This window comes from Mixophyes fleayi, chromosome 8 (genome assembly GCF_038048845.1).
Source record: "Mixophyes fleayi isolate aMixFle1 chromosome 8, aMixFle1.hap1, whole genome shotgun sequence".
NCBI lineage: Eukaryota > Metazoa > Chordata > Amphibia > Anura > Limnodynastidae > Mixophyes > Mixophyes fleayi.
The window spans coordinates 18412711-18437624 of NC_134409.1; the positions used below are offsets into that span (position 1 = coordinate 18412711).

Sequence of the window (24914 nt, forward strand, 5' to 3'; positions counted from 1 at the left end):
GAGCAAATACAGTGTTTTCCTGCATGCAGGGAAACTCCTGCCTGCTTGTAGCACACACATATAGGGCCTGAATCATTAAGGAATGCAAATGCCAATACTTAACGTATTTTGTGTAAAATCATTTGCACAAGTCCAGAAACAAACCATACGCCAGAGAATGCAGCAACGTCCAATTCATCTTCGAGCGCAAATAATCCTTACTACAGCCTACAGTTCCATAAGCGGAACAGAGATGGGACTGGGCTTATGCACGTAGTCAGTGTACAGTAAGGGTGTGCCAAGCTCGAGTGCACGCAGCAGCGTCTGATTCAAGCACTGGGCACCTCAAAGGTACGTGCTTTTCAGTTCTATCACTTGCACCAGCTACTGGTCTGGTGTAAGTGATGGTGACTAGTGATAACGGGCACATACGCATGTTAGATCATGTGTAAAGAAAGGCACAATTAGTTTGTTTTGCATGCCTTAATGAATCAGGCTTATAATGAGCAGCTTTATTTTTACACTACAATTTAGATTTGAGTTGATTGAGATATGAGCCCACTTCCTAACTCTAAATCTCTCATGTTTTACATTTCCCCACCTTCTAGCTGGATTTGTCATTTCCACACAATGGAGAAGTGTCCAATCACTTTCAATGCTGGAATCTCCACCTAATATAGGTTTGCCTACTGTGTCAAAAGATTGGATTGGACTTTATTCCATAGTGTAAATAGCCCCTATTTTTGGTAGGGGCTCTTTACAGGCCTCCCTCCTGATCCCACCTATGTCACTATTGATGTGGATGGAGGCTGGGCTACAATTTGCATTAACATCGCCCCGCTACATGCTGCGAGATAAATGCAACATTGCACAACTGGAGCCGGACCATGGTGACGCATCAGCCCCCCTTACTACTCACACATGCCACCCTCAATGATTGCTTTGTGGCTCCATCATTATGGAACATCATGGATGAGGGATTAATAAGGTAATAATATTTGGCTAAGAGGAGTATTGCAAACTTGCATAATTGCACAATGACAATAAAATTGTATTTATCTAAACGTTTTACAATCATATTACAGCATAATTGTATTACATATTAGCGTAGAGTTACTCAGCTATATCACTGATCCCTATTGAACTGTTGTCAGCCAACCATGATGGAAGAACTGTGGCTTGTGGGTTGCACATAAATGCAGCTTCTAAAACATTATTCTATGTTATCAATACTCACCAGATTACCTGTGGGTCCTATAATACCACCAGGACCTACTGGACCACTGTTTCCCTGTACAACATAAAAGTTCAAAAATTAATTGATCTATTTTTTTTTATACCTATAATTCTTAAAAATAATCTCTTGATGCTCTAAAGCTGCCCTAACCCTAATCAATTACACAGTGGTGCAATTACTTGCACCACTGTGTAAATGGCTATCGTGAATTTAGTGAACCACCTACAAGACTTCTCCCGTGCTGCTCCCCACTTATGGAGTTTCCTACCACACTCTATAAGACTTTCCAACAGCCTTCAAACCTTTACATGTTCTCTGAAAACCCATCTCTTTTTTAAAGGTGACCTTATCCCCGATAACACTATTCACACTAATGCACCCTCACATCTGTCCCAATCTCCCTCTGAGCCACAATCTCTCCTCTTCTTTCAGCTGTGCCCTCTTCCACTTAGAATGTAAGCTCTCTAATGAGCAGGGTCCCCCATACCCTTTGTTTTCATGTCTGCATTTATTTTGTCTGCCTTGTATGTCCCTGTTTTATGTATGTCCTGTTTTCCCTACTGTACTGTGCTGTGGCGCCTTACAAATCTACAATAATAATAATAATAACAACAATAGTGTCATATTTTGAAAACATAATGGAGTCAACAGCTAAAGAGTAAGCTGTATAACTAGTATGACATTAATATAGATAGCAGGGACAATTTGTGTGTGTATGATAATTATTACTGGTAATTGTGATTTTTTTTAAAACCACAGTTTAATGATTGGAAATAATATCCTTGAGTTTATCACCCTCTAGCTTAATTTTAACATTTATTGTCCTCAAAAATTTTAATTCTCATTAATAGTTTTAATTTCACTATGCTAAATTTAGTCAAATATACTATAACAAACACTGCTTCCTCCATAATGCAAGCCAACCACGCTCAGATCCAGTCCTGATAGGGGGATCACCAGTAACAGTTGGATTAGTGTACACACATGAATATGTGATCATTCACAAATATAAATCCAAACCCAGTCTTATCATGCATGTCGGTCATTATGAACCCACACACATGGTGATATCAGGCCCAGGTTAAACATGCATGATTCATTTTACAAAATCTTTTCCCCCCACTACGATGTGACCCACCCCCGATTTTCTCATATGAACAAATAATGTCTTAACAATTAGACAGCGATACTTACAACTAGACCAACCGGACCTTTGGGACCAACTATACCCACTAGACCGATGTCACCGTCAGGACCCTATAAAATATTAACTCTATTGAGAATCATGAAGTTCAAAAGTCAAAACGATATCTTTGGGGGACAGTTATTAAAACTGAGCATATAACAAGTGTGCTGTAACACAGAGGAACCAGATGTTTGATATTTTCCAAACCAAAGACAAAATTATATTCTAGATGTTTTGTAGTCTGCACACACTGTCATTTGTACCACCAGACGGATAAGTAATCTCTCTCCAAATGCAGCAATAATCACACAATACTATCATCATCATCATCAACTCCAAAAAACATACTGGTAGGTTAATTGGCTGCTATCAAAAATGACCCTAGTCTCTATCTCTCTGTATGTGTGTGTATGTTAGGGAATTTAGACTGTAAGCTCCAATGGGGCAGGGACTGATGTGAGTGAGTTCTCTGTACAGCGCTGCGGAATCAGTGGCGCTATATAAATAAATGGTGATGATGATGATGATCAATTTATATAGCGCCACTAAATCTTCAGCGCTGTACAGAGAACTCACTCACTTCAGTCCCTGCCCCATTGGAGCTTACAGTCTAAATTCCCTAACATACATACACAGACAGAGAGGGAGACTAGGGTCAATTTGATAGCAGACAATTAACGTACTAGTATGTTTTTGGATTGTGGGAGGAAACCGGAGGACCCGGAGGAAACCCACGCAAACACAGGGAGAACATACAAACTCCACACAGATAAGGCCATGGTCGAGAATCGAACTCATGACCCCAGTGCTGTGAGGCAGAAGTGCTAACCACTAAGTCACCATGCTCCACCTATGCTACTTTATTGTGGGCATCATGTACTTTAGACAGACAAAGGGGACTGTGAGAATGTAATGGACATATACAGAGTAACCGGAGTGTACGGAATGGGGTGAAATGTGATATTGTACATACTGAAAAAATTGTAAGAAGCTAATAAAACACACTTGTTAACTTTAGAGAACCTGGAGAGGAGGTGAGTTGCAAATACAGAGGGGGGGGGGGGTTGGCAAAAAGCCATGGTCACATCATTACATTACAGGGGCAGGCACAAAATGCCGTGATACGTGGCAGATCACGTTATCGTGGTCCCCAGACCTGCCCATTTCACTACGAAGGGGCAGGATGCAGGAGAATGGCCTGTCCGGATTTCAGAGTCTTCCCGACAAGTATGTAATAAAGACTGACGAGGAATTTGGAGAGGTTAAGATACAAAAAGCGATTTGGGAGCCACATTTATTGCGCAAGGTCAAGGTCAACAGCTAATATTGCCTTCCATATCATCCAATGGACACTGATATATGTGGCCCTATAAAGCACAATCCAGCTGGTCGATGCTCAGACTCAGTGCTTGGATCTGCCTATGTATGGCCTCAATCGATTGACTGACCGCGTTGTGCTAGAGGCAATTATATGACATACCTTTGGGCCTGGGAAACCTTGGAACCCCATTAGACCTTGGTCACCATCTTCTCCCTGTAAAACCAGTGTGTGAATAATCTGCCCTCATTATATAACTGATTGTGTAGATAATAAATAAAAACATACTTACCAGAAGACCCTTTAAGCCAGATTCGCCTCTTGGTCCTTGGTCACCTTGAGATCCAGGAAAACCTCTCAAACCCAACTTTCCAGGATATCCGCGAAGTCCTAGTTCCCCCTCAAAGTGAAAAGGAAAATATTTACAGGCTAACCAGGAACTATATTTCTTCAAATACTATCAATCGTGCTTTACCAGAGACATTGTTTCTGCTACTTCACAAATAAAAACACTGGGATGGGTGATAGATATATTTACAACCAAGTGATTTCATAGAAAAGGTTTTGTACATCACCAAATCATACTGCTTCCCACAGTAAAATGTATAAATGTATATGTAGCATTGTAATACCTTAGGTCCTGGTGCTCCCATACTGCCTTTAATACCAGGCGTTCCTTTGTCCCCTTGGCGACCAGGTAATCCAGCCAATCCAGAAAGACCTGGGTTACCCTTTCCACCCTAAAGTGATCAAATACACACTTGTAAACACATGTACATTATAATCATCTACAGTGGTGCTGGAATGTTGACAAACTCTTTAGAATGTTCTGAATTTCTCCATAAATGTATTCAGATCTTTGTCTAAGTCGTCAATATAACTAAAGAGAACCCAACAATTAATTTAACACACAGGAGGATATACATTTTTATTCAGAAAGGGCTTAAAAACTTTCTAGCACCAATGTAAGAAAAAAAGACAAAAAGATTGTTACTTATTATATATAAGTTGAGTGATGTGAAAAGTCACATGCTACAATGGTGACCTAAAAGGTCCTAATTAGACACAAATTGCAGTTGTACAGGCCCTTAAAGACAGCCGATCCCGATCAACATTCTCTGGGGAGCCACCAGATAGCGGTCTGTCCGGACGGTGAATTGGCATCTAGCTGTGTATGTGTACGGACAGAGATACGAGCAGCAGAGCCAGACAGTTTATGGGCAACTTTTCATTAGAGACATCCTACTGTGCAGGGTTGTACTGAGCAGCAGATTCTCAATGCATCCTTCATTAGATGAATCCTTTAACAATCTCATTTTCAGATCACTCAGCTTAGAAGGAGCACTGTCCTTTTTTCAACAGGATGAAACCAAAAATTATGGGACAATGTATGGTGTGTATGTTAGACTACGAAAGGTCCATATTTCATGAAATCCTGAAAATCATTTCAATAAAGAATGTGATTCTGGAAGCTGTCTACAAGAAAAGGCTGGGGGCATCATAGGGAAAGATAGGGATAATATGTAAGAGCTTAGGTACAGGCATAATTCAAATCTGTCTTTCCTCCATTCCATTTTTTGACAGGTAAATGGAGGAGAAATGGAAGATTGTGTACAGATAAGTGATCTCTATGGAGAAAACATTAATAGAGAGCAGATTGAAGTGGAAGCTGGAGCAAGGTCAGAGGAAAGTAATATATATTCTGTCCATGTTCCGTCACTGGCCTTCCTATAACCACTATGTGCACTGCCCCAGCATCTTCCTGAGTACACTGATGATCTGTATGTGAGCTTCCATTGTTCCTCCAGAGAGATTAACACAAATAAATCATTTATGCAGATTTTAAGCATTATGCTATGTATTATGGAAAATATACAAAATGACGACAACTGATTCTAATTATATGTCAATTGCGGACTGATTGAACAACAAGTCACCCAATGGCAGCTATTTGGCAGTGTGCTTGTGGCCATTGGATAACCAGGCCCCATGTGAACCTCATCGCCAAACAACTAAATCTGGTTTGGACAGAGATCTGGCTGCCAGATACAGCTCTACAATTTACAAAGCGCTGGATGATGGAGCAGGGACAGGGGAAAATACTGTATATCCTGGTCCAAGCTCCGTCACTCGCCTGGCTAAAACAGCTGCCTGTGTCTTTTACATTTGCACTAAGTGATCTCAGGATACGAAAGGGACACGTGACTCCAACTGCAGTGCTGCAAGTCAGTTTAAAAAATAAATCGATATATAAATGGAGAAGTGTGCGGCTGAATGTCTAATACAGATGTTCTGGCAGGACAATCTAATAGAATTCAGGTTTTGCTGTTACATATGAACCCACTTCCCCCCAGTCTCAGTGCATGTCCTCATGTTCTAATACTTCTCTTCCTTTGAAGAATGTTTCCCGCCTGCACCTTGTTATAACCCTTGATATATTTGAAAGTTTCTATCATGTTCCCTATGTGCAGCGCAATTCTGTAGCCGTAGTTCCACCTTCAGGAAGCAAAATTGCGTTCAACGCTAAATGAGGCCCGTATTGTGACCTGTTTAGAAGAAAACAGGAGGTACAACTGCTTTCAAGGTGTAACTAGTCTTCAAGAATGAATATGATAAGCGCTCTGACCCTAGTCAAAGGAAACTTAAAATGGAATTCCCATTAAAATGTTCCTGAAAATGTATGTTTATCAATAGTTATGACTAATAAATCAAGATATATAATAACACCCATGTTATGTCCCACACAGTACCCATGCAGTATTCATACCATGTCCAATACTCACAGGTAACCCCGGCTTTCCAGGCAAACCAGGCTTTCCAGGAAATCCCATTACAGAATCTGACCCAGGATACCCGTCCGCACCTCTAAATCCCGGTGGTCCTGGTTTTCCCTAAGAAAAAAAAAGTGATTAGCTACCGTGAAATTAGCCTTTGGCTGAATTACATATTGTATTGTAAATAAATAGGGGCATAGATTGGATGGGGAAGATATTCCCTGCATCAGTGTGCCTACTTTTGTGGAGCAGTGCAAGACCAAGATTTCATTTTAAGGAGCGAGATTACTTAAATAAGATAAAGGGATGAAGTGGAAACAGAACGCTTGTGTTGTTGTATTTTCACACCTCAAAAAGACTTGAATTTTGCACCAGTCCTAAGCTGGTGGTCTTTGGATCTACTGCTATACTTTTCATGGGACCCATTTGAACCATTAGCCGCACTTGGATTAGACCCTTTCTAGGTGCATTCTAAGCAATATAATAAAAATCTTCTGACATCACTAACCATCAAAGGTATTATATTTAAATATGGCTGTCATGTTAAAACATTCCTCCTCCATGTCAAAAAGTGACAAAAATTATTGTGCTTTACAGTTGTTGATACATTGTATTTGAACAATACACACAGCTCCTCTCCTTGATTCTTTTCTTGTCTCCTCCTTCAAATCTATGTCAAACTGACATTACACTGTGCAAAATACACACAGGGGGTAAATACGTATACACTAAATATTTTTTTTTTGCTTTTATTTGTAATTAATTATGAAAAAGCTTTAATTAATTTCATACTACAGAGTATTTTGTGATGATCATTAGTAAGAATGAAATAAATTAATTCTGATTCCAAGATGCAAGACAAATAAGATGCAAATTATGTACTCCGATGCAACTGGAACCAGAAATAGAAGAAGTAAATATAGTGTGTAATGTACAAACATCATCACCATTTATTTATATAGCGCTGTACAGAGAACTCACTCACATCAGTCCCTGCCCCATTGGAGCTTACAGTCCAAATTCCCTAACACACACACAGACACACACAGACTAGGGTCTATTTGTTAGCTAGCAGCCAATTAACCTACCAGTATGTTTTTGGAGTGTGGGAGGAAACTGGAGCACCCAGAGGAAACCCACGCAAACACGGGGAGAACATACAATCTCCACACAGATAAGGCCATGGTTGGGAATTGAACTCATAACCCCAGTGCTGTGAGCCAAAAGTGCTAACCACTAAGCCACCGTGCTGCACCAAACATTAATTTTGTGAATTAGTTAATACATTTAAGCCAGACTAGTTTCAAAGGACAAAGCTTCCAGTGTCATCAAACTAAACTAAGCTTTTCTGACCACCAGAGAACTGTAAGACTGTGGAGTTCAGCGTGTCCTGTAATGTATCAAAGTGATATTTTAATTCCACCATAAAACATGCATTTTATCTTACAAATAGGAATATGACACCAATGTCACTGATACCGAAGACCTCCCGTTACATCTCTCTGACCTCCAGAGTTGTGTAAGTTATGTATAATACATGTCCTTCAAGTCTATGAAATGCAGATTATCAAGTAATAATAAGAACAATGTACTACAGATGTACCAAACACTCAGTTTAATCTCAGATACGGTTTTGCAAATAAGATTTTATAGATGACTGTGTCATTGAACATATCACAGCAATAATTAATCATGCCGTTGAACACAATACACTTTTTTTTTTGGTAGCTGGAAAAACGTCAAACTTCTTGCCGTTGACTGGAGATAAAATGTAGAACATCTGTTGTTAATAAAACATTGTATCGCTGTGACTCCAGCATTGCCATGGGGTATCACCGTGGATCATAACTGGACATTCCAGTAATATTGCATTTAAAACAAATATATCTTGTCATATAGGATATTGATGTGACTTACAGGAATTCCCGGTTTGCCGGTTGCACCTCTCACTCCTGTCTTTCCCTTTGTGCCCTGAAATATAAATGTTTATAGAGTTATGTCAACCAAGTAGAGCACACATGCTTCTCACCTTATAAATCTTAGCTTAGGACGGCGGTTCCCAGGGGTGCCGCGGCGCTGTCACTGGGGTGCCGCGGGCCAGCCCTAGAAAAAAGAAAGCAAACAGAAACTTACCAATCCGCGCGGCGCTAGGACCCTGCAGCCTCCTCTCTCCCGCAGCTGTCACTGAATATCGACGTCAGTGACAGCTGCGCAAAAGAGGAGGCTGCAGGGTCCTAGCGCTGCGCGGATTGGTAAGTTTATGTTTGCTTTCTTTTTTTCTATAGCTGGTGCCTGGCGCGGGTCAGAGGAGGGGGACAGAGAGCAGAGGAGGAGGGCAGATGGCAGAGGAGGGGGACAGATGGCAGAGGAGGAGGGCAGATGGCAGAGGAAGGGGACAGAGAGCAGAGGAGGAGGGCAGATGGCAGAGGAGGGGGACAGAGAGCAGAGGAGAAGGGCAGATGGCAGAGGAGGGGGACAGATGGCAGAGGAGGGGGACAGAGAGCAGAGGAGGAGGGCAGATGGCAGAGGAGGTGGACAGATGGCAGAGGAGGGTGACAGAGCAGAGGAGGGGGTCAGATGGCAGAGGAGGGGGACAGAGGGCAGAGGAGGAGGACAGAGAGCAGAGGAGGAGGGCAGATGGCAGAGGAGGGGGACAGAGAGCAGAGGAGGGGGACAGATGGCAGAGGAGGGGGACAGAGTGCAGAGGAGGGGGACAGAGAGCAGAGGAGGAGGGCAGATGGCAGAGGAGGGGGACAGAGAGCAGAGGAGGGGGACAGATGGCAGAGGAGGGGGACAGAGGGCAGAGGAGGGGGACAGAGAGCAGAGGAGGGGGACAGAGAGCAGAGGAGGGGGACAGAGAGCAGAGGAGGAGGGCAGATGGCAGAGGAGGAGGGCAGATGGCAGAGGAGGGGAACAGCGTGACAGAGGGCAGAGGAGGGGAACAGCGTGACAGAGGGCAGAGGAGGGGACAGAGGGCAGAGGGGGCAACGTGAGAGAGGGCAGTGTGCCTGGATGCAGAGGGGGCAGTGTTCCTGGATGCAGAGGGGGCAGTGTGCCTGGTTGCAGAGGGGGCAGTGTGCCTGGATGCAGAGGGGGCAGAGTGTCTGGATGCAGAGGGGCATTTTTGCATACAACTAAATAAGTATTTCTGTCGTGACCTAAATACTTATTACAATTTTTTGACCCAACTACTTCCAAAACAGGACTGCTCAGTAATTATTTTGGAGGGGTGCCTTGAAAAAATTTGGAGACTCTAAGGGTGCCACGAACTGCAAAAGTTTGGGAACCACTGGCTTAGGAGAACAGACTGCACTACAACAGATATAATACCCACAGGACAAGTGATATACGCAAGGCTAAGTGGATGTGTCTGCATTCTTATGGACATTCTTAAAATACTTTTCTACAATACACAAGTGATGTCAAGACATGTAAACTGTCCTGTAAAATATATCATCACATTTGCTGTGCAATGACGTCATCACAATACTTGGAGAGTAGTGATGTCACTTGTGTCACATGATTATTTTTTAAAGTGTTTCACGATGGATTGTATAACTGTTTATGAGTCATTTATGTAGTGCGGGTGGCCTAGGTGCACAATCAGCTCTTGACCCCTCAGTGTATCTCAATTTGTGCAAAAGCACCTAGATACCCACAGTCACATGGGTGTGTAGCAAAAGATGGTGATGTTTGAGCAGACTTTTGCACAGCAGAGGGGGGACAGGTAGGTGGGGACAAGGCTTTCCCTGTTACGTATGTTGTAGGTGCACCATGCATTGATGCAACTACTTTTGGGGAGCATTGCAAAAAACGAGATTTCATTTTAAGAAGCAAGATTATTTATATAAGATATAGGGGTGGAGGTGGAACATTTGTGTGGCCGCGTTTTTCACTCCTCAAAAGTACATGAATTTTGCATCACCTCTGAGTGGGTGGTCTTTGGATCTTATGATCTTGGAACACCTCGGCTGTGCACTGTGTGCCAAGCAGCAATTCATTCAGACTGGCCTCTCTAGTCACACACAGACTAGGGTCTATTTGTTAGATAGCAGCCAATTAACCTACCAGTATGTTTTTGGAGTGTGGGAGGAAATCGGAGCACCCGAAGGATACCCACGCAAACATGGGGAGAACATACAAACTCCTCACAAATAAGGCCATGGTCGGGAATTTAACTCATGACCCCAGTGCTGTGAGGCAGAAGTGATAACCACTGAGCCAATATATGAATGTCTGACTCCACCAGCGCAACATATGCTGTAGTCGGGGGTTTGCCAGCCCAATCAGCTAAATATGCAAAATAAGACCACATGGAACTAGATTATATTTTATTACAGGTCAAAAACTGCAACTTTCCACAAAGACAGATTATTCCTTTAATGTTTTCTCTTAGGCTCTGGACCGTAATGTATTCCAGCATTGTATTATAAAATTCCAGCACATTTATGGCAGGTGAAGCAAATGTAATACAGAGCTAAAACACCATAAGGCAGATGTGTGAGTATTATACTGAACTAGGAGGGGAATCAATGGAAAGACTCAACTCAAAGAAGCAACGGGTAACACTGTGTATCACAAGTGAACATCGGTCTTGTTACAGACTGGTGCAACAGCTCGGCAAACACTTGAAAATGGGTTACTGGTTTAATACACATATCTGAAGCTTGGATGAAGCATTTTATTTCATGTAGTTTGATTCTAAACTAAGGGCCAATCTACTATACTAAGACAATTAGGATTTAATGAGGGGCATGTAAACGAGACAGAAAGAGCACCAGCCTTGTCATTTCACTATTATCACCACATTTATTAAGCAGAATTAGATTACTATACAGCCAGTTACTGATATAAGTGTGATCTGGATTGTTAGGGTTCTGAGTCATTATTATCGCATTCCACGGTAAAACTGTACCTTCTGATACATTATTTGCTTCCTTGTACAAAGATGACTATGATTGTATACACATTACTGGACTTTACTAATGATAAATCAATTGCATGGTCTATATTTTACTGTAATGAAACATGTATGTAATATAAATGAAAATAAATACTTACCGCTACCCCGATATCTCCTTTTTGACCCTGTTCACCCACAACGCCGGGCTCCCCCTAAAGGGATAATCAAATTATTAAGGAGTGCCTAAAGTATTTTCTAGGGAGTGATTTTCGTAAAGAAACATGTATTATGTGTTATTATATTTAATTTACAAAAGCACTAACATATTCTGCAGTACGGTACAGTGGGAAAATAAAACAAATGTTGCAGAAATATAAAATGAGACTAAGGGTAGATTTATCAAGATTTTTAATAAGGAAAAGTGGAGATGTTGCCCATAGCAACCAATCAGATTCTAGTTATCATTTTCCAAAATCAACTAGATAAATGATAGGTAGAATCTGATTGGTTGCAATGGGCAACATTTCCACTTTTACTTTTTAAAAGTTTTAATAGATCTACCACTAAGAGTAAGGTCCCTGCTTGTAAGAGTTTATAATCTAGTAGGAAATAAGGGATTAAAATGATAAACACACCACACGCTCATTATTTACCAAAGTCCACAATTATTCTGCCATTTAACTATCAGTCCATTAATCCCTTCCCCAACATAACCCCTCACTTAATCTAATCCTAATGCAATCTTTACCACCATCAACCTAACCTTATTTTCATCATTGCCTGATTCAACCTAAGCTTACTATCCCATCTCACACGGAACTGGAGCCACATAGCTTTAAACCTATTCGTAACATACTAACATTTGTGATAACTTACTGGTGGTCCTTGCTGTCCAATTGCTCCTCTTGGTCCAACAATCCCAACCGTGCCCTAGAAACAAGACCACATTATACATTTCTTCCATGTTCTGCAAATTAATTGGTCAATGATCACATACATTTATAGCAGCAATAAGAATTGTTACAATGTCCCAAATATTACAACAAAGACATTAAAATGTTGTACTAGATCTTGCAAAACTTATATTTGAAGCAACAGAAAGAACAGTTTCATCCTGGTTATAGTTAAAGGGATTGTCCGCTTTTTGAAAAACCCTTCTTAGATGATCAGGCCCCCCATATATAGCATATATTCGGGTCTTCCCCTGGGAAACTTCCCGTTACAAAATGTTGGTAGCTAACTAGCACTGAACCATTCTAATGAATAGGCTAAGGGGTATATTTACTAAACTGTGGGTTTGAAAAAGTGGAGATGTTGCCTATAGCAACCAATCATATTCTAGTTATCATTTATTTAGTACATTCTACCAAATGTAGTACCAGAGGGTGAGGCAGCTCTTGGCTTCAATATAACATTTGCTATACCTTAGAGTTATATATGATTAATCAGGGGGTTGTTTAAAGTGAACATCCCATTTAACCAAAATGTGTATTGAAAAAGCATGTCCATTCATGTCATGTACTAACCTTTTGAGGACCATTTCCAATGACCAGTGCCCGCTCTGGTCATTAGAAATGGTCGAAGATGCCCGCACTTGTGAATAGACACAGAAATAGGCTGTGAGGTGGTCGTATCTGTATGTTCTGAGATGTTACTATCTTTGTACTTCTTCTGGGACTGACAATGTACAAATTCACACTATCGAAATGGTGGATGTGAATATATTTAAATAAACTTTTTAAAACATTTTTTATGTCACAGAGTTTGCATGTTGTATCTATAACTAGAGGATTGACAGGCTGCATTCTCATGTATAATGATTCTGTCCCCTAAGTGGATTGTTTCCACTGTGTGTAGGTGACAGGTGCACTGTAAACCCTATTTTGATCTCTCTTAATTGGGATAAAAGTAAAAGTACACAAAGAAATACATGAAACCATTTATACTGCCCAATTTTTCAAAATCCTATATAAAATATGCATGCTCGGTATCCATGAAAACAGTGTCGATTTTTTGTTAGTTGAACAAGATGATTGCCATTTAAATGAGTTACACTCATCATTTACATGCTGACTGATGTTGGTGCTGTTGCTTAGCAACCGGTACAACCCTTATAGGTTAGAAGCAGAGCAGATTGTAAGTATTCCCTGACTTTTCAGATGACGGACACAATTATTCTCAGACAAGGATACCCCTAAACCAGAGTTTCCCAAACTCTGTCCTCAGGGACCCCTAAAAGTGCATGTTTTCCATGTCTCCTTGTTGGAGCACAGGTGCATTCATTACTGACTGACACATTGTAACAGATCCACAGGTGGTATAATTATAATGGGCCGGTTAGTAATGAATACACCTGTGCTCCAGCAAGGAGATATGGAAAACTTGCACTGTTAGGGGTACCTGAAGACTGAGTTTGGGAAACACTGCCCTAAACTATGACCACCATGCTACGCTCTTCTGTCTCCCAATACCCATCAGAAGGAAACAATACATTAGAATGTTTTTTGCAGGTTTGTTTTAAAACTGCAGAAAAGTTCAAACTCAAGTAATTGGAAGCAATAGAACTTTAGGAGAAACAGAGGGAAATTAATCACAGAACATGGAAAATATCACATCTCTTAATTACCTTATAGCCTTCAAATCCAGGTTCCCCCCTGTCTCCATGTTCTCCAATAGGGCCCTGCATGGAACAGCACATTTGTAGTGTATAAACACAATTTTGATGTTAAGCAGTAAAAACTCATTAGAGTGCACATATATTATTTACAAGGATCAATATGTTTTCAGGATAACAATTAAATACAGGAGTTTATTTTTATTCTTTGTTACATTGTGATCCTCTGACCCCACGCACTAAAATAAAATATTACATTACAGCAGCAAGCAGAATATTGTTATTGTTGGGCTTCCATGACAACCAAAGTCATGACACATGATTGAGTGATCAGAGAGGCTTTGGAACACCTCTCTGACCTCTGTCTGCTGTGTGACATCCTCCTTCTCCCCCCTCTACCATAACGTGAAATGCTGTGAGCCTGTGTCTGTGTAGCCGACTGACTGTGCCTGTGTCTGGCAGCCATTTGTGTTTGTCATACAGAGAGCTTTTGAAAAGGAGATAATGGTTTGTTGGAAGGTAGCTAAGAAAAATGATAATCAGATGCATGCTTAAATGGTACTTAACTATTTATAGAAGAAAACAATAATTTTCAATGTCAGACTACTGCTTTAACTTCTACTGTCATTGGACTGTAGAAGATTGTTTAGTATTGGTTATAAAAGTTATGGCCACTGTTATGAGTATTACCCAATGTATTACTTACTAAGCCCCAACAATGTCACTAATTTAAAAGCTCTGCCCCGTTTTAAGATTGCTGGGTGACATTTTTTTTAACTTTTTCAAATAAATTTTAACTTCTATTTATTAATTTCAGCATCACTAAACATAATAAATATTACCAAAACATAGCTTACCAAAAATAAACATCTGCTGTAAAAATAGTGAAAATTCCCTATCACAAATTGACTTTGCTAAATGTTACACAGTGAGTGATGAGTGTGTGCTGTATCTGTCTACAAGCTGGGTATAACTTCTAAAACAAAAATGCGTTAGAGAAAAACCTACTGTTTCACCTGGGGGTCCCTGTGGTCCATATACAGTACTATCTTCTCCGGGATATCCCTGCAATAGAAAATACACATTTTGGCAAGAAATATAATTAAAAAAAGATAAAGAATAGTTTGACGTTAGTAACATAGTTGTCATGTTTCTGAATAATAGGTACCATCTCACTTTTTAAACATTAGTCACTGGTTTGCGATATAGGACAAACTGCACAGTACAACTTCTGTAGTTCTGTACGCTAGATACAATTATCAGTGTCTGTGCCTTACTATGCAATGTATAATTAAAACATATTGAATAGGGATATTTAAAATACAATAGAAATGTATTTGAGCTTTCATTGTCTAACCACCAGCTGTATCAATGCAAGTTGTATTCAAGCTCTAGCAAAGATGTAGCAAATTGATCATTTTAACCAGTTATATTTTATTCTGTTCAATGCAATCTACTCGCTATGACCCAAAGACCATTTCCACTAATACTCAGAAACAACTGGCTCAGGGACGGCTGGAATTAGGTGCGTTGCTTAGACAAATCTACCCACATATGTGTTTTTGTTCAGGCAATATCCAGAGTCAGAAATCTTCTGCCAAAGAAATTGGTGTATACAGAGCTAATAGGCAGGGGACAGGTGGGCAGAAGTAGAAATAAAAGTAGGAAATAGAAGTATAGTTGACAATGTAACCAACCATAAAATACAAAAACAAAGAAAAAAAAGAAATATAATAAGGCTATTGAGAAGAAAAGGATAGCCAGTGGATAAGGCAAAGTGGAAGCGAAAGACAGATAGTGAGAAGGGAGAGAATGGTAACTAGGGATAGCAAAAGCCAAGAGAGAAGAATGGTATAAAAAAACAAGAAAAATAAGTAGAACAAAAGAGAGCGAGAGACAGAAAGAGAATGGGCAAAAGATTATATTCCTGGGCTCCCTACCCATGTGCATAACACAAGGAGAAACACAAAACTGTATCAAGATCCCCTGTACACATTACGCTGTAAGGGTTCCTTATATTTGTAGTACTTGGGTAGTCAAAATAAGAGATCTGTTAGGATTTTCGATTTTAAATCTTGAAATAATAGTTAGGATTTTTGCTTGGAATAGGAGAGGCCCTTAAATTGGGTGTAAGGTTAACACGGGGTAGGCTCACATTTAGTTAATGTTAGGGTTAGTATTAAGACTTAGCTTAAGTTTCAGTTTATTATAGGTTTTTGTTTGTCCCAGTAGATTTTAAGATCATCTCTGTTCACTAACTTTAGAGACGAGAGCACCACTTGTGGCTTTACATCAGCTGTCGAACAATAAGTCCCAGAATCCCCTGCTAGTTGGCGGTTCTACAACACATCGGGAGCAGCAGGTTGCCTGCCTCTAAGTTAGGGAAACCATTCCATTAATATTATGGAAGATTCTGCAAAACATATGTTTTACAGCATGTATAGTTTTTTTTCAGATGTGTTTCTGCAATGATTGAGTATTCAGAGATGTAGTTGTGTATTCTATGTACATTCCTCTTTCTGCCATGTACATTCTCATCTTGCCACTGATCACACATATATGCATGGAGGCCTAGCCCAAAAGCAGAATAGGTGCATGCACCTATGTATAAACTTGGTGGACAAATAGGTGCAATATATGAGTTGCTCCTTTACATTCTTTGAGTTTGGGAAATTACCCTGTTGTTGTACATAGTGTATAAACATACTGAGCTCTTATTATATTTGATTTACTCTGGGATGCACAGAACCAATCCTTCGAGCTATACTTGTACTGGTTGCTGTTGCTCATGTTAGCAGTGTCCAAGCTGCCCATTAACACTAAAACAATATCAGACTATCTATTACCTTTTCTCCTTTTGGCCCTGGTGGTCCTGGGGGTCCCATCTGGCCTTGATGACCCTGAACACAAAACCAAAACATGTTAAACCTGACATTTAACAGACAAGTACAGTATTCTACACAGCCAACATGAAAGGTTTGAGGTGATTATTAAGTAGCACACTTAATAATCATAATATGCATTAATGGTTATATTTAAAGAGCCTATATATATATATATATATATATACATATATATATATATATATATATATATATATATATATATATATATATATATATACACATATATATATATATATATATACACATATATATATAAATAAAAGCCTTTATATTATACTGAGTTACCTAGTTACCTAATTTATCTGATATTACTGACTTTACTCTCTAGCATGCTTTCTGATCTAGCTGTATTGCCCATTCATGCATATATCCGGGGGCAGCACGGTGGCTCAGTGGTTAACACTTCTGCCTCACAGCACTGGGGTCATGCGTTCAATTCTTGACCATGGCCTTATCTGTGTGTAGTTTGTATAGTCTCTCCGTGTTTGCGTGGGTTTCCTCCAGGTGCTCCGGTTTCCTCCCACACTTCTCAAACATACTAGTATGTTAATTGTCTGCTATCAAAATTGACCTTAGTCTCTCTCGGTCTGTGTGTATGTATGTTAGGGAATTTAGACTGTAAGTTCCAATGGGGCAGGAACTGATGTGACTGTGTTCTCTGTACAGCGCTGCAGAATTAGCAGCACTATATAAATAGCTGATGATGGTATGCTTTGTTAATGCGCTAAGTAATAAATAACCCCTGAAACAGCATTAAAAAAAGATGAATGGTTTCTTAAGGGCATGCCACAGTTAAAATTTAAGAACGGGTAACAACCTGTTTCTTATACATACTACCTGTACAAAAAGCCCTTAGAAAACACATTTTAACAATTTTCCCAGTTGGTAAATGAGTCCTTCAACACATTTTACATGCCCCTGTGGAAGTGTAAAGCCAAAAGCCTGCGTGATTGGCTTGTGCTGTGCTTTATCATTTCCGCTTTTTTGTCCCATATTAAATCCTCTTTGTACACTACTTACAGGGTTGGCTACAGCTGCTTGTGATGGAGGGAGGAGAAACAATTACATTTAAGTTTTTTTTTAACCAAAGTTGCAGTGCAATTTCAGGGTAAAACTAAACATTGCATTTTACTATTATACTTTAAATATAGAAAATTACATTTTTCCATTTCAGAATTCTTTGATGAACAGATGTAATATATTATTTTATTCAATTATTGTTGCTGGTAGTGACTATAATATTTTCTAACAACAATTAGTATTATACTCACAGCAACTGTGCTATTATATTAAATAACAATATAATGTATCACTTAATATATTGAATATGAAGAGTTGGTATTACCAGAGACGTTACTGATTACTGCTACAGAACTGCTGTTAATAATTACACATAATTAACAGTGTGGATATTAATAGTTGCATTCAGTAACTAGAGTTGAATCTGTGAATGCAGGCCGCTTTCTGATAATCAATGGCTCATTGAAATCAGAGGGGCTAATACATTCTCTTTCTCACCCTAAAGACATCGGGGTGGAATTTTGTGCAGATAAAATTTTTGCCCTGGAGCAGACCATTACACAGAGGGTCCAGTGATCATATCTTACACATAATGCCCATTCTTAATTGTATTTGTAAACTCGTTCGTTATGTTTATAATCTATAAAAAGAGCTTGAAGGACTGTGTCAGTTCATTCTGTGGTCTGCTTTGGGGGGATTCCGTGTGGGAGAACTAAGACGCTTGTTTTGCCCGAGAAGCGCAGAATAAAATGAATATAATAAATATTTTTAAAATTCCGCTCTTTGTTGGAAATGTAACATGTGTGACTAATATCAACCACTTGTAACCCAAGACAATTGATATCTGTGACAAGAAAACACTAGTCAATCTTCTAAAACATAATTCCGGTACAATTTACTTTCTACTGCTGGAAAGCACACACAGAACCTATAAATATTTACTAAGGACACTAAAAATAGGCAAAGATCTCATTTCTAAACATGAAGTTGACCGCATATGCTGAAAACTTGCTGCATGAAGGTCCTGAGCCTTCATTTAGACACATGGGGCCTGATTCATTAAAGCACGTAAATGCCGATATGTGTCGTATGTAGCGTAAAATCCCTCTGCGCATGTCCAGAAACAGACCATACGCCAGAGAATGCAGCATTGTCCAATTCATGTTCGAGTGCAAAAGACCCTTACTACAGCCTAAGATTCCAGGGGCGGAAGAGGAGGGTAATGGGCGTAGACACGTAGGAAATATACAGTAGGGGCTGGCCAAGGTCGAGAGAAGGCAGCAGAGTCTGAGATAAGCTTTGGGCATCTCAAAGGTACGTGTTTTTCTGACGTATCACCAGCTACAGGTCAGGTGTAAGTGCTGACTACTAGTGATGACGGCTGAGTATGCATGCTAAAACATGTGTTTGCATTCAAGAGCAACTGTACAAATGTATTTTATGTACAGTAGACATTAATAACATCTTTATAAATGTAGTTAATTTATAGTGTTTTGTCATTAATGACTATATATTCCACATAGGTATTGGACGTATCTTGCAGTGTATTGTCTGTTAGAGCAGAGTGGACCTAGACTCGTATTCATCATCAGACGTATCTTTACATATACTCCTATTTGAATATGGATGTGTGTACGCCTGATCTATGTGCGTTTTTACAAAAACGCACAAAACGTTTGTTTTGCGCGGCTTAATGAACCAGGCCCATGGAATCTGCAGTTTGAATAGCAGGCCAGCGTAAAAAAATAGAAGTGGATAAATAACATTGTTAATAATATAGAATGAATATAGAAGACAGAGAAATAATAAACAAAAGGTAAGGATTTAAAGTGTACTCATTCAATGAAGAAACAGAACAACTCTGGAATATCAGCACACCATTGTCAGGACGTAAGAGACATATTATATTTTGCACCGAAATGTTGCTATTATAAAGTAGAATTGAATTTCATAGTAACATCTGTGGTTAAACGTATCAAACCTTCTAAAAAGAAAAAGTTGAGGTGTCGCCCATAGCAACTAAACAGAGTCTAGCTATCATCTATGTAGTACATTCTAGAAAATGATAGGTAGAATTTGGTTGGTTGTTATGGGCAAGACCTTCACTTTTCCTTTTTAGAAGGTTTGATACATTTACCCCCTGGAGTTGCCCTTTTTTGCATACTCCAGTCCTGTGCAGCAATTTTGAAACAGGTTCACCCCCTAATTATTTATTAAAGTGTACAGAGCATATCTCTGTGTCATAATATCTGATACACACAAGCATATTGTTGGCTGAAACAATATAGCTGATGGGTAGTCATAACTGAGTAACGATTAATGTGTTCATGAATAAACTATCTCCAAACTATTCAGGTTTTTAGTATGATTCCAATATATAACTTGGCCTCTAACAACACTGTTTACAGCTGCTCCTTGGTGCCAACAAGACACCAACGTCAGACTAAATCTAGTTGCTTGGTATTTGCTACTATCCGATCTCCTCCGCAGATACAGGGAGGACATCCACCGCTGCCTGTTTTTTCATGTAGCACACCAATACTTGAAAGCTTTATTTTTACACTAAAAGTTGATCTAGGACATGCCCTACCCTAAGTATAAATCATTTTAAATTTAGCTCCCTCTCCAATGCAACATGGTTTTTCCAAGGTGCAAAGTTACTCATTTTTTTTTTCCTTTAACATTAATTTCCAGTCAATTTTTGACAAGTGACAAGAACACTGCTACCCCTCCTGTTTCTGTATGAGCAATGACACTGAGCAATGTCACTGGAGACTGGAGAGTGACAAGAACACTGCTACCCCTGTTTCTATGTGAGCAATGTCACTGGAGACTGGAGAGTGACAAGAACATTGCTACCCCTGTTTCTGTGTGAGCAATGGCACTGAGCAATGTCACTGGAGACTGACAAAAACACTGCTACCCCTGTTTCTGTACGAGCAATGTCACTGAGCAATGTCACTGTAGACTGGAGAGTGACAAGAACACTGCTACCCCTGTTTCTGTGTGAGCAATGGCGCTGGATCTCCTGGGGAGGGAGGTACTTATGGAATCTAAAACCCGCGAGATCCGAAAACGCAACAATGACGTTTTGCCTCGATTCAGATCTGAGGACGCGCGAAAATACTGAGCCGCCTCATGAGCCTACTCGGATACCCTAAGTTCGGGTGGGTTCAGTTTTCAGAAAACCGAGCCCGAGCATTTCTAGTCATAATAGGCGGTGGTGTCACCTCTGTAACTGTACTGTGTGCATTTATACTGTGTACTGATGTGATGAGGATGGCTGGAGTCTCCTTCCCAAGCTGTCACTATTACCACGCTGTCGTGCATGATACTTTCAGTGTAATCATGTTGGGCTCTTCTATGTCAGCGTTTGGAGCATCAGGATAATGACTACCACCGGGATGGAGAGCTGGGCATCTGCTCTATTGGGAACCTACCGATGCCTCTTCTTGCCGTTTAATATTTCTATTCAAAATGCTAATGTGCGAAGTTTCATGGAAACATTTAACGCAACTGTTTGTTTACCAAATTAATGATCTAATGCAATTGCCACAGATTTATAATTTTTATTGAAATTAACTGTTTATCAAAGATTTCAAAGCCTTAAATCATGTTATAAGGCAAATTTAGGTATTGGATCAGTTTATCAATAGCCTGAGAAGCTCAAAACCGGCATCCCGATATTTCTCTGTGGGGATGGCAAAACGGTAATTTATCAAGCTCCAATGAGTTTGGAGCTTGGCGTCTAGGGCTGATGCCAAATGAGGATTCATGCATTGTGTAGAGTGATGTGATCCCTTCCCTGCACGCTCCTCCTCTTATCTAATATAAAACCCTTGCTGGAGAGGAGGGTGCATTGTGTAGAGGGATGTGGTCCCTCCCCTGTCAGGCTGCACGCTCCTCCTCTTATCTAATATAAAACCCTTGCTGGAGAGGATGGTGCATTGTGTAGAGGGATGTGATCCTTCCCCTGTCAGGCTGCACGCTCCTCCACTTATCCAATATAAAACCCTTGCTGGAGAGGATGGTGCATTGTGTAGAGGGATGTGATCCCTCCCCTGTCAGGCTGCACGCTCCTCCTCTTATCCAATATAAAACCCTTGCTGGAGAGGAGGGTGCATTGTGTAGAGGGATGAGGTCCCTCCCCTGTCAGGCTGCACGCTCCTCCTCTTATCCAATATAAAACCCTTGCTGGAGAGGATGGTGCATTGTGTAGAGGGATGTGATCCCTCCCCTGTCAGGCTGCACGCTCCTCCTCTTATCCAATATAAAACCCTTGCTGGAGAGGAGGGTGCATTGTGTAGAGGGATGAGGTCCCTCCCCTGTCAGGCTGCACGCTCCTCCTCTTATCCAATATAAAACCCTTGCTGGAGAGGAGGGTGCATTGTGTAGAGGGATGTGATCCCTCCCCTGTCAGGCTGCACGCTCCTCCTCTTATCCAATATAAAACCCTTGCTGGAGAGGAGGGTGCATTGTGTAGAGGGATGTGATCCTTCCCCTGTCAGGCTGCACACTCCTCCTCTTATCCAATATAAAACCCTTGCTATAGAGGAGGGTGCATTGTGTTGAGGGATGTGATCCCTCCCCTGATATAAAACCCTTGCTGGAGAGGAGGGTGCATTGTGTAGAGGGATGTGGTCCCTCCCCTGTCAGGCTGCACGCTCCTCCTCTTATCCAATATAAAACCCTTGCTGGAGAGGAGGGTGCATTGTGTAGAGGGATGTGGTCCCTCCCCTGTCAGGCTGCACGCTCCTCCTCTTATCCAATATAAAACCCTTGCTGGAGAGGAGGGTGCATTGTGTAGAGGGATGTGGTCCCTCCCCTGATATAAAACCCTTGCTGGAGAGGATCCTGCATTGTGTAGAGGGATGTGATCCCTCCCATGTCAGGCTGCACGCGACATGAGCCTAATCACAAATTGATCCGATAATGCATCTCTTATCGCTACGTTCATAGGGGATGATAGTGAAAGGTATATTTAAAAAAAACATCCCACCCAAAAAACTAGCAAGCGCATCAACGTTCACATTAGCTAAGTGTTGAAATTCTCTCCATACAATTAAGTGCAACAGTATCTGAATATCAAAAGTTAGCAAAAAGGTTACAATGTACAAGCATCAGACCAATGTGGCTGTACATACTCGAACCACATTTATGATTAGTACAATGATAACAGCATTTCTATATTGTCATTGGAAACACATGTTTTGGCATAGTGACATTAGCAAATAACAGTGTACCACTTATAAAAGAGTTAAAAATAATTGTGTTTTATCTTAATACCCCGTATCCAGGGATCCCGAGCTCTCCTTCTGCTCCCATCAGTCCTAAATGCCCCTGTCAGAAGACAAACAAATAACAATTATATATGGCATAATGTTTCCTCCTCTGATGTATTCGTGTTATCCAGGCATTGTATTATCTAAGGCTTTTTATTTATCCCAGTTGAAGTAAATAAGACATTTCCTGTGTGATTTTGTGGTGAGATGGGAACCCCACTTATAGCTCTGCCTCCTGGAATTACGAGGAAGAATGTCACAAGACAATTACCACCCTTTGATCTAAACACTGAGTTTATAGTATAGATGTAAACAAACACAGACAAGTTATTCTGTGTTGTTAAATCTATTACATCTGATTACACAAAGATAGTGCAGGTTTCTTCCACCGCCAAGAATACCCACCAGTGGCCCTCGTGTCCCCCGTGATCCTTTAGGACCCGCTTCAGCTTGCAGTCCGCGGTCACCTATGCTTCCGATTTCTCCAACTGGCCCCATCTGCCCTTTTTCTCCCTGTACGGAACATTAATAAATTGACACAATTCCATTTGTTAGGAACAAAGGATGGCCATTTATTTCTATATATTAATTAGTAATACAACAACAAAAATAATTCATATGACAGAGATACGCGCTATCAGACTAGTTTTGATACATCAGAGCACAAGATTAGGACCTTTCACCAATCTGTTCCCCAAGCACACGGCTATGACGAAGAAAACATTTATTGGTTTCAGAGATGAAATCGCAATCAGCCAATCAGAAGCAGTTAGTGCTGACGATTGTCATTGTATTTACACCAGCATCTAGACTGTTGCAAATAATACAGCTGTAATAGGTGTAACTGCGTCTGCGTTCATGTCTGCGTCAGCTCGCATTTCTGCAAAACAGGTCCTTACAATACTTGAGCTACGTTAGATTGCCCCTTCCCTCTCCCGTCAACGCCTTTTCAGGCACAAGTGTGGATGCATGCAACTCTATATAGGTACTTTCGTGTTTTTTTTCTGGGCATGCGCTAAGCAAAACGATGACCATCATTGTACTAAACAGCGGAAGGCATCAACCATGCCAGGTATAATAGAAAGTCATCTCATGTCCCGTCTTACAACTTGTCAGTGGCTGACAATTACCCCATTCACACATGACTTCCCACAATTAATTAGTGACAACCACCAAGGACACTTCCTATGCTACCCATTCAGAAAAAAATATACAATTTTAAAGTAGACATTGCCATACATTAAATGTAAAAAAAAAAAAAAGGAAAACAAATTCACCTTTTTGCCAGGCCGTCCCCTTTGACCTTGAGCTCCTTGTTTGCCCTCTGGCCCCTGTTCAGAAAGATATATTGATAGAGAATATATAAGAGCTGTACAGTAAATAAAAATCTTTTATGGCAGAACACGTATTACAAAACCTCAATATATTATTCAAGGGACATATAGAGTAATGGAATCTTTTAGCCAGGTAGATAGATTACCACTAAGGGCGCTGTTTGCGGGCAGTACGGCAACGCTTGCAGAGGATTAAAAGTCTACACCCGCCTATGGGTGGAGTTGGCTGTAGTGAGTGTTCTTCTTACTAGTTAAGGAGTAGTGTTGTTCAAGTCAGATATGCAAGTGGGGAGGGATATTCATTAATTTACGACGGATGAACAGACTATCATCCTGAAAATGCACTTCTGAGGTAGCAGGG

At 40.5% G+C, this 24914-nt stretch overlaps 1 protein-coding gene across 1 annotated transcript in view; it reads right to left on the bottom strand.

Moving 5' to 3' along the window:
* COL24A1 (collagen type XXIV alpha 1 chain) overlaps positions 1–24914 on the bottom strand; it is a 215866-nt gene that overhangs the window by 15292 nt on the left and 175660 nt on the right. The window contains exons 38-52 of the mRNA XM_075182027.1: positions 24497–24550; positions 23625–23732; positions 23224–23277; positions 16858–16911; positions 15020–15076; positions 14024–14077; positions 12274–12327; positions 11556–11609; positions 8412–8465; positions 6504–6611; positions 4353–4460; positions 4013–4120; positions 3883–3936; positions 2411–2473; positions 1217–1270 (exon numbers count right to left, since the gene is read on the bottom strand). Of these exons, the coding sequence (XP_075038128.1) occupies positions 1217–1270; positions 2411–2473; positions 3883–3936; positions 4013–4120; positions 4353–4460; positions 6504–6611; positions 8412–8465; positions 11556–11609; positions 12274–12327; positions 14024–14077; positions 15020–15076; positions 16858–16911; positions 23224–23277; positions 23625–23732; positions 24497–24550 (1038 nt within the window). The remainder of the gene's footprint in view (positions 1–1216; positions 1271–2410; positions 2474–3882; positions 3937–4012; positions 4121–4352; positions 4461–6503; positions 6612–8411; positions 8466–11555; positions 11610–12273; positions 12328–14023; positions 14078–15019; positions 15077–16857; positions 16912–23223; positions 23278–23624; positions 23733–24496; positions 24551–24914) is intronic.